Genomic DNA, 11884 nt, shown 5'->3' with positions numbered 1-11884 from the left:
ACTCACGCAGGCCTAATCGATCGCTCCGTGAAAATCTCTACCCTAGCGGTAATGTTGGCATTTTCAAAGGAAGAAAACTGCTACGACTGTGAGCGGAACGCTTTTGTGTACATTTCACAAGTGCATTGCTATGATATTGTATGGTATGGTATGCAAGACCAGGCACTGGGTGATGATTCTAATAAGAAGGGTTCTATGCTTCAAACGAGGATCAGTTTTCGATTACATATCTCGGTGATCAACCCTCACAGGTATTTAGAAACATGTATTTCAATTATACTATCCAAAACAGTGATATATTCAATGCTTCGATGGACGATTTTGGAAACGAATCGGCATCAAATCATGAATCCTTCGCGTCCATCAGTTGGTGGCGAACGGTCTTCATCCCCTCCGTCATCAGTATCATTTGCATCAGTGGTCTCCTCGGTAACGGAATCGTTGTCTGTGTGTTGGTGCGATACTCTGACATGAAAACTGTACCAAATGTTTACATCATGAACCTAGCCTCCGCCGATCTTCTGTTTATGCTAGGGATACCGTTTCTTGCCTACCAATACACCGGCAAGACGTGGTTTCTAGGACGAGCTATGTGTAAGTTGGTGATGGGCATAGACGGTATCAACATGTTCGCCGGAATTTTCACCCTGACTGCAATGTGTATTGATCGCTATTTAGCGATAGTAAATGCCATCGAATCTATGACATATCGTACTGTGAATTCTGCTCGGCTTATATGTATCTTCATATGGATTTTGTCGATAGCAGCTTCGCAGCCACTTTGGATATACGCCGATGCTACCTTTGACAATACCACCGGCCATATCAAATGCGATATCAACTTCAGCCATAAATGGAATATTGCCTTCATCATCTATGCATTCATTATTAGCTTCGGCCTTCCACTTTTAATAATTTCTCTTTGCTATTTCCGTATACTGCTCTATCTGAGAAAAGGTTCCCGCTCAAAGTACCGTTCTCGCGACCGTAAACGACGTTCAACTCTGGGCCGAGCAGGTGTGATAGTAATGCTTGCAGTAGCACTGTTCACGGTGTGTTGGTTACCATTTTGGGTGGTTCAATTTATCATGACCTTTAACCCCATAGAGAAATGGTATTCTTTACATTTTGTTATAACTTACTATTGTTCTATGTGTTTGAGTTATGCTAACAGTTGTTTGAACCCTATCATATACACATGTGCTGGTGCAAATTTCCGACAAAAGTTAGCCAGGATGTGTTCTTGCGGGAAACGAAGACCTGAATATACTTTGAGTATGGGTAGCTACTATCGTCGTTCAAGTGCCTGCTTCGAAGATGTCTGTGAGATGCCCACCATGACAACGTCATCCAATCAGATGGGACTTATTGGTTGCCATAACGATATGGATGAAACAGACAATTCCATGTAGGTCAAAGGTGATTTGATTAATGTTTAACTCTAGAAATCTAAACTTGATATCAAAGCTAAGCACTGTTTTAATACTTCACTAGCCACAGTAAATGACGCTTGTAGGAGATTTATCTTTCCACAAACGATTGAGTTGTGCTTGATTACCTTTTAAAGCTTATTGTAACATTTATTGATTTTTGGCAGTACACTTGTGTTGTTTGGACAGTTTTGTACTGACGTACCCGTACCTCACTTGTCATTACATGGTTGATAGAAGAAAAACTCTGAAATATTCCAAAAGTATCATCATTGTAACAAATGTTTTAAATATATCTTTATTCGATAACCAATTCATTGATGTAAAAGTCTTTTTTAAACAAACCTCTCCTAAGCCAATGTTTCTTTTTACTACATCGTAGGTTTAGTAGCCTGATTCTAGTTTAAAAACTCTTTCCAGAAATATTTGATGTAAATTGTGGCTTTTAGTGAAACACTATTTAATCAGTTTGGCTGTTAATATAAATGAGAATATTTAGCTGCATATTAAAGACACTGGCATTATCCCTGTACAATGTACCAGCATACGCTTTGCCTTTCAATGTTTGTTCACTGTCAACTCTAACCGAATACAGTGCAGTTTACCTACTGTTCAGCGTAGTTTTGCCTCCTACGTTTAAATGCTATTTCACCATCATTTTAACAAAGAAATCGGTTCCTGTGATGCAACGTATTACTCGCAATATGTCGTTTTTATTGGGAAATGTAGGAATATGTCATTTAATAAGCACGTACACAAGAAGGAATCGTTAAAATATTTCTATGCCAATTATTTAAGCTACGAATTCAAAAATATATATTGATTCAATTTAGGTATAATGAAATCGATATGGTGTCCTTTTTCATTTCAAACCCAGATGAAATTGGCAAGTATCTGACTGGCGTAGACTTCTGTACACGAGTGACATTATACTTCCTGTTATGAAAGTAATTAACAAATGTCACCAGGGTTTATGAAATACTGGTCTTGGAAAGAATTCGTAAGAATTGGTTTGGGTTTGTAAGCTGTGTAGTGACGTCATGGCTGGGGTTTAGACAATGGATCTATCTTTATCACTCGTCTCGTTACCTGATCAATGCTTCAATCTCTTCTTGCCTTTACGTCAAACACGATGTTCAATGAATCAACAGTCTTAACAAATATACCACACCGTCGACGTGAGGTGATTTTGATGTGTTAATGTTCATGAAAGACGCACGATTGTTCAAATGTAAGTACATTCTGTCACGGCACGCGTACGTCATGTATGTACATTTATACGCCACAGGGTTGATGATTGGTACTGTAACATTGAAACTATTGATAGGGATGTACCTATCACTTATCGCCTTATTTGCATAGAAACAAGCAATCTATGTAACGAAAGAACCAACGGTAAAACAGTGACTCATTCAGTTTTTCCCGTGGCAACACGAATCCTCTGAAAGGTATACATTTTAAAGAGCTCCAATGTACTTTCCACTACACGTACAGTTGCTATGATTTGCGAGCATTACAGAATACTACAGTGATGGCGTCGCTTCTAGGCTAGCTGTTATCGTTCAATGTCAATATGCATTACAGTTCAACTGGAATAGACACTTTCACCAGTTTATATCCTTTCCTACTTTCAAGCATGTCTATGGTTGAAATATATAATCGCACTTCGTTATTGAATATACACTTTTATCTCCACGAGTTTTGTGTGTTTAGATTTGACAAACGGACATTCCTCACTCGATAATCATCTAATATATGTTCATGTCTTAAGGCGCAGATTTCTTTCAAATGGGGGATATAAAAGACTTCCGGCGTAATTACTGACAGGAATATTTGAATGATTTCCATATTATGAATCAATAATGAAATCTTCCTGGGTTTGACCTTACATAGGAAACACACACAACGTGTCAATTCAAACCGAAAAAGAAAAGTACCGATTCGGACGTGTGCCAAACTAATGTAGACCACGTAAAATGATACAGAGGGGTCAATAAAACGAGGACATGTATTTTGTCAGTTTACGAGTGTCTGTCATCTAACAGTATCTACCTACATACTATATATAATGTTGATTGCTATAACATATCGCCGTTTCTTTTCAGTCGTCGTACGCACGTACATACATACATATACATACACAGACAGACGCACACACACTGACATACAATTATGGTCGTACATTTCTACTTACTTACTTACTTACCTACCTACCTACCTACCTACCTACCTATCTACCTATCTATCTATCTATCTATCTATCTATCTATCTATCTATCTATCTATCTATCTATCTATCTATCTATCTATCTATCTATCTATCTATCTATCTATCTATCTATCCATTCCCTTTCGTAGTGGTCGTTTATGACACTGCATGTACAATCCTTCAGTTAACCACTGGTACGATGGTGCTATATATAATACGTATACAGTAATAGTGGGCATTTGTAAGAAGCACGTATATTATAATCAGACAAGTCGAGCACACACGTTTTCGCATGAGCAAATAAAGTTTTGTTTTATAGTAGAGCTAAGGTAATTTGATCGCATGGTATTTCGTCGGCTGAGAGGTCTAATCCAAGCTTTTGCTTGCCTTGAGGTGAATCTCTACGGGCATTTTGAAATCAATGAATTCTGTCTCGATGCACGAGATAGTACGGTTTCATTCGTAGTTTCAACGAGTTGCCCCCTAGAGAAATTCATAAGCAATGTGTACTTTACCTATATACCTATTAGTAAGTAGCTAATGATGTCTACAAGACGCAACAGAATATGAATTATTCCGTCCATACATTCTTTTATGTTTACAGTTAACTTGTTAGTATTTTGATTTGTACATATTTTCGTTCATTCATTCATTCATTCATTCGTTCGTTCGTTCGTTCGTTCGTTCGTTCGTTTGTTTGTTTGTTTGTTTGTTTGTTTGTTTGTTTGTTTGTTGACTTTAATGTTTATGAACATCGATATAAAATGTCTCGAACGATGTTTTTTTTAATAAACACGGTTTCGCCAGTGTGTGTCGACTTCTGGCAAAATGAAATGTGACTAGTGCAGTATATAAAATGTTGGTTTTTAGATATACCCATATATGACATACTATACACTGACACTCGTATACAGCGTTGTATCTATAATGATGTCATGAGGGAGAATGTTACAAGTTGTGATAATTCACTCTGTGTCAGATACAGGGGTACCAAAGTAAAGACAAGCTTGTTTGCTTACTCTGTTTTTTTTGTAGAACATGTGATTTTAAAATTGTGTAAAGTGACAGAAAGCAAACATGTATCTTTTACAGATATTTATCAGACATCAAAGTCATGCCATGGCTGACAATTTGCTGTAATTCTAGTTAGTATACGGCCACATACTTAGAATGTAATCAAATGACATGCTTATTGTTCCATGTTTGTCCAGCTACCTGCAACAGCAGTCTAATTGCTTTATTCTGTCAATGGAAAGAAACTGACTTTCAATTTTATTCAATAAAAGAGTTGCCTCCTCATAGAAACGGATTAATTCAACGGATATAATCAAGTCTCAAACATTAGTGTTACACGTCGACACATGTGTGGTGTTATGAATAATTTGACCAATAATTATGCGGTTTGGTGGCACTATTAACACTCAATTTATCATCAATTCTATGTTGTGTCAGGTAGTCTAGAAATATATCAATTTCAGAGAAGCTTTTCAGGGATGGCAAACACGTCTGTCCACAAAGCAAACTAAACGTTGTATATATTTCGTAATAACCAGTTTGAGATACAACACGAAATATTACACTATGGGCAATAAAATGGGTTTCCAAGACAACGTCACTAACGGTTAGTGGCTAATACTAATCACCAAGGTTTTGTATCTTGGAGACATTATTGGAGATTTTATCGCTTGATCTTTCAATTATGCGACAACAACTACTGGTGTATGATGACAAAATTAAACGCAAAATGTGAAAAATGTCTAGCGGGGATGAGGGATTTGGTAAACCTACAGTGGGCGTATTATGTTTAGTCAAATCGAGATGAATTGTTTAGTGGACGATGTATGTACAAGGCACAGTGTGATGATTTCACATGAAGCTCTCTTTCAGTGTAGATTGCCAAGTACGAACTATTTTTGACATGAACAACTTATACTCGTAATGCCTTACTTTATAGTATATACAAATACAAGTCACGACTCATAGAGAGTAAGGGACAATGACAATGACAACGAAAATGACAATGACAATGACAGTCACAATGACAATGACAATCGCAATCACAATCACAATGAAAGTTGTAAAATATATAGTGCTTATTCCATGGAAATATTTAGACTTCGGAATGTTTTCACAATATGAAGAACGTATCATCTCCACTGAATAAATGAATGAATGTGAATATTTGCTTACTTGATCGATGATACTCTATTAACATGGTGAAAGCTAGTTAGATGGTTTGGAAACCTTTCAAATTGGGTTTATAGTTGACACCATCCACTTGTGTGAATTGGAACGTGCTTGGTTACTAAACTAGGTAGCCGTATAGTCGTTTACAATACCTGGCTCTGTGAGTGCAATGGCCATTGATGATGTAATAGTATAGATTGCTAAACCTAATGAAAATATATAAGTGGTAAAATTAATGCCATTTGTGTTTAATTTCATGCTATTGCCGGAGAGTCGTCACGTATAATAGATTTATAGGACAATAACCGTTCCGTATGAATAAAAGGACGTGACTGTACATTTACAGATTTCCAATTACATTACGTAGACACCAAAATGGATTTCAATGTCAGTTATCAAGGCTAAGTTGGTCACATTTCAAGTTCTAACGGCTTTGAAAGGTAAAGCACTCATAGATAGAACAAACATGGTTGTAAGACTTAAAAAGTTAATTACAGTCAAAGAACAAACCATAGACATAGTCTCGTCATACTGGCGTCTAATGACTGGTTTTAGCCATCTGTGTCTCAATATTCAGAAATGCCATCTCAGAAGTGGTAAGGAGATGAATGATATTGCAAGCCATGTGAAGGCTTAAAATACATCTCAAATCAATATTACATTCTTATTAACAACATTAATCATATTTCTTATTTACTGAAGGAGAATGAACACTGGTCATGCTTTCACTTCGGTTTTTTAATTGCATTTGCATGACTACTTATGAAGGCTAAATATGAAATTATTACGAATACTGCAAGGATGAGGATGGGAGTTGTAAATACTCGGACCTATGATTTAGTATGTTCATTTGTAGAAAGACGTGTTATATAAAAACCCATAGAAATGATTAAGAATAGAAGTGTCAGTCAAGGGTTGTTATCACAGTCTTTATAATGTTTCACGTGGTTTCTTTCATAACCTCTTTTGTAGCAAATTACTTGATTGATAGAACTTCTGACTCACTAAATCCATCTTTGCATATACATGTATGTCTTTTACACCTTGGGTTGAATCGCGCATCAGTCCTTCAGAAATGAAATCAACGTGTACATTTTGGTCGATGAAATCTACTAAATTATTTTTCCAAACATGACTGTTCAGTCGAACAGATATAGGGTATAACCTATACACTTCAGATAGAATGACGTCCTGGAAAAAATAAATACATGGATTTGATAAAATATTGATATATATTAAAGAACTAATTGTTCCCATTATTCATCAATTATTAGTTTTAAAAGTTTTGGAAGTTCAAACAAGATTGACGCCTGGGAATGCTCTTCTTTCGGCAAGTGTCAACCATATTTATGTATAGTTAAATGAATATTTTTCCAAGTCTGTTCAAATGAATGTACCTCAAGGAAAACTCAGACGTTGGTATGGGAATTGAAACGAATCGCAGAGATTACTTGCGTTGTTTAATGATGCGATTGAATAGGGAACCTTTAAGAAATGCACGACAGAGTGGCCAGAGATTGACAACACTACACAATTTTATCAACTTACATGGGGAATGATGATACCACCTGGGAACCAAGATATCCTTTTAAAGTATTTGGTGAAATGCATAGCTTGAAGCAAGTCAGCAGTTAGGCTTTCCATCTACCTGGAGATCAATTTACCAAATTGGAGGAGAAACCTGAGTTCATGGGAACTCAAGAACATCTGTTCACATCTTTAACCATTGTATCTCCTTGCATTTTCATTCAGACAGTCAAAGAATGAATCTACATTCATGTATTTTGTTGCGCATCACTTTTTAGTGATTTGCGTTTTCATTTAAGATATATTTAAATAAATCCAGTCAAACATGACCAAATGTGTCGCTAAAAGCTGGTCATTGTATGTTCAGGACTATATTGCCAGGCCAAAAGAAAATATTATAGTCATCATATTAGCATTTCATTTCACACACGAACGGACGGACGGACGCTATGTATTGAATTTTGGAGACAAGAAATGTCATCCGAGGATATACAATAATTTAGATAGGGAAGCATACTAGGTATGAACCAGCTATAAATTGACTGACTTCCGCAATGACAAAATAACAAGCCTTGTAGTTATTTAACCTACACTATAAAAACAGTGCCTTCTCTTTATAGAACCTGAAACTATCTCTCATGATGATAAAAACAAATCAACAAGACATTTTTTGCTCTATCATATACCAAATTGTCATAGTTTAATGACGTTGTACCAGATTGTCTGAAATTTGAAATTTGCATTCCTGAGATACTGCCTAATTACCAGAAACTTTATGCAAATGACACTTAACAAATTTAAACGACGGAGACCTGTTTGGTATGACCGCTTCTAATATGCAATTCATTCTCGAGCCGCAATATGTGTGAATATTCTTCGGTAGGTTATGACATTGTTTGAGACCTTGGCAATCTGACAATATATTCTGAAAAAAATATAAACACATGCTGCCTGGTACATATAGAAAACATAAAAAGTGTTCCTTTGTTAGCGATTTCTTGCAGATCTGAAGTTGAAATATCTAGAACCAGTCCTTTTTCGCAAGGACTACCATATATTGGAATAACGTACCACCAGCCATAGTAACAGTAGAAGCTATCGATACTTGAGGCATCAAGTGGCAACTTTCATCAACTGGACATCATTACCCTTTATTATCTATTCATTTACACTATCCAATTATACTTTGAACATTTTTCCACTTCGCGATTTATAATAACTGTTCCCTCGAATAGCTACACAGACAGAGGTTATCATTTCTACTACAACTGTTACATGTATCATATTTGTATCTTAACCAACTCATGTTTATTTGTTCAACATGTGTCCAAAACTATTGACTAACGTCATAGACCGTCAACTGAAACTAAGGATTGAAACCACATTATGCAACGAACACCTTATATATTTTGGGTTTTTATTTTCTTGCACTTTTTGATATTTTGCTGATAAAAATGTAGTATTTTCACTTGTAAAATGTTTTGAAAGAATCTGAGATAACCAATACTTGAAGACCATGATGTAAACTTAATCACATTTGCTAAGAAAATAAAAAAAAACTCAAGGTAGATCAGATGGTGTTAACGGCCGTGATTTTGGGGATCATCGAAAACCCACAGGCATCTTTACTACGACATTGTCCAAGACGCACTGAAGATTATTATTTTTAATTGCATCACCGGAAAAAAATGAATGTGAAGACATTGCCTGTCATGGGTTGAACATATTGTGTTAAATATTATAGTAAAATAAAATGGATAAATATAAAGCCAAATCTATGTTGTCTTTTCTAATGATATTTTTTGTTTATTTTGAGATCATTGCTGGCGTACTGCAGCCACAAACAAACATTACCAGTTTGAAACAGTTCCCACAGATGGTGTGAATTGGTACACGACTTATCATGAAAGGTGACTGCAGAGCACAATGTGATACAATAAATACTTAATTAGAACAAATTTCGGGTCAGTAGGTCACTCCCAGGTGACGATATGTGTCCTTCTTGCTGAACGAAACTATACAACATGTAATGGAGAAAGTTTCAAATATACATATATCTCCGTAACCGTTGTCCTTAGGCCGGGCCGAGCGGTTAGGGCATACGCCTCTTACAACTACAGTCTGGGTTCGAACCCACCAAGCTTCGGCTGCATTTGATTTTAAAAAATTAAACAGGTCTATATGTAAGAAGGGTGATGCTCAGTGTGATCCTGCCGAGCAACGCAGATTTCCCCCCGGAACTCTGGTTTCCGCCTGCTTCATCAACACTAAGACACCAGGGCGCTGTTCCATGGCGACCATTGAACAAATTTCCGAATTTACTTGGACCAATAATGATTATCATTATTACTACTACTACTACTACTACTACTACTACTACTACTACTACTACTACTACTACTACTACGACGACGACGACGACGACGACGACGACGGCGACTACTGCTGCTGCTGCTGCTATAATTACCGCACAAAACATATCTGAAATAACTTTTATGAACTGATTATATCCTGCAATGGCGTTCCATTTCACTGAAAATTAAAGTTCTCCGAACGAGATGGTTACTGTTTTCCTTATCGTCTTCTACTGGCCTTTATAGTCAAAACCATTGCTTTAAGAAAGTGTCGAAATGTCTGTTATTAAACAATAACATCATAATATCTTCTATCTGAGTTAAGAAAAGTAAACGCTGAAGGCATCGCTGATAATTAGCTTAAAGAGATCGGCAGCGAAATTCTAACTTATTGTATACACTAAGACCATATGCTCTCACTCAGACAAAACAACGATATTTTACATCCAACTGTTGGCAATGTGTCAATGCCTAGTTTTCTCGTCATTTAACCGATAATACTCAGGATTAAAACTATTTGTCTTGTGGCTAAATTTGAAAAGTGAATATATTTTAGACAAAAAGATGAAATTGTTGAAATAGTAAATATTCAAGTATTGGTCTGTGACACAACAAAAGTTATTACTAGTCATTTTTACATCGCGATGGTGTATGTATGTATGTATGTATGTATGTATGTATGTATGTATGTATGTATGTATGTATGTATGTATGTGTGTGTGTATGTATGTATGTATGTATGTATACATGTATGTATGTATGTATGTATGTATGTATGTATGTATGTGTATGTATGTATGTATGTATGTATGTATGTATGTATGTATGTATGTATGTATGTATGTATGTATGTATGTATGTATGTGTATGTATGTATGTATGTATGTATGTATGTATGTATGTATGCATCTGTGTATGTATCTGTGTGTGTATATGTGTGTCTACGTTTATCAGTCTGTCTGTATGTGTATCTATGTCATAATTTCTCTAAATCTACCGCTTCAATTCAGATGAAGCTTGTGCTCGCATTCTTAAGGGCAACAGCTAGTGTTGAATAGTTTAGACAAGATCAAAACATGTTTATTAACCTAACTTGCATAAATATGAAATATAGTAAATATGATATGCAATATCTCATTTAGCGATTTTAATTAGAATCTTATGCAATTTGCTGGGCACTGATAACACTATGGTACATTTATTGTATACATCAGTTGGGCGTCTTTAGCATTTCAATATGTCTATTTTGTCTGATTTATTGATTATCAGTACTTAGGCATTATCTTAATAGTGGTTGTTTCAGAGCCTATCAAAGCTTATAGCTCGAGAGAATAATTAATTCAAACACATCAACTTTAATTCAAAAGGCAAAGTTGCATGGTAGCTATTAGACACGCATTTATAATAGTATCGGAATGTGGGATGCATGCATTCCATTTAAGCTTAACATTTCGACCTTGTGATCCGAATGGAAAGAAAAAAAAAACACTGTTGCATTTGCACTTGTTAGTTTTGTTGTTATTTGTTTTTGGTTTATTTATATCTGGGTTTTTTAATAATAGGGTTCACATATGTTAATATATTCATGGGTTTCTTTGCCACAGTGGTAGCCATATGGTTATTTCAATTCGTGTACTGCCTAAATTCATATTTTTATACTGAATTATGTCAAAGGTGATAGAAACTCTTGTCTTTTACATTTGATATAATAATATGCTAACGTGATATCTCGTTGGTGACCTTTGACCCTTTTGATAACGAGAAAACGATGAATAGATACTGATTGGCTTTATCGAGATAGTAGCTTAATATAGTAGCTTAGCGAGAGTAGCTTAGTATATCCCATAATTGTAAATACACTGTGACAATGTTTTCCATTCGTGACTAATATAAACATTGATATTGGATTAAAAATAGCGGTTTAACAGACATGCTGGTTTTACGATGTTTGTGGATGATTGATATACTTTAAATGAGAGGTTGGTGAACGGAAATGAAACATTCAAAAAATCAAAATTACTACATTTTATGAACTCTTACTTTTTATGAGAACTATATTTCAAAAACAATAAAATGCACAAGATTTTATGATAAGCTTTTATCAACGTGTGCAAATTATTATGTCATAAAATGTTGTAATCTGTCATCTACACACTATCATTTCACGCAGCACAATA

The 11884-nt window shown here is 35.5% G+C and overlaps 1 protein-coding gene across 1 annotated transcript; it reads left to right on the top strand.

Moving 5' to 3' along the window:
• Positions 1-263: 263 nt before the first annotated feature.
• Positions 264-1412, top strand: LOC144433367 (somatostatin receptor type 2-like). The gene has a single exon (XM_078121672.1). The coding sequence runs from the start codon at positions 264-266 to the stop codon at positions 1410-1412; it is 1149 nt and encodes a 382-aa protein (XP_077977798.1).
• The last annotated feature ends 10472 nt before the right edge of the window (positions 1413-11884 follow it).

Source organism: Glandiceps talaboti, chromosome 3 (assembly GCF_964340395.1).
Source record: "Glandiceps talaboti chromosome 3, keGlaTala1.1, whole genome shotgun sequence".
NCBI lineage: Eukaryota > Metazoa > Hemichordata > Enteropneusta > Spengelidae > Glandiceps > Glandiceps talaboti.
Note: the sequence above shows the minus strand (reverse complement) of the source record. Positions and strands in the feature narration are given on the sequence as shown.

Excerpts from the sequence above, each read along its gene's own strand:
- LOC144433367 (XM_078121672.1), top strand. The coding sequence starts at position 264 with ATGTATTTCAATTATACTATCCAAAACAGTGATATATTCAATGCTTCG.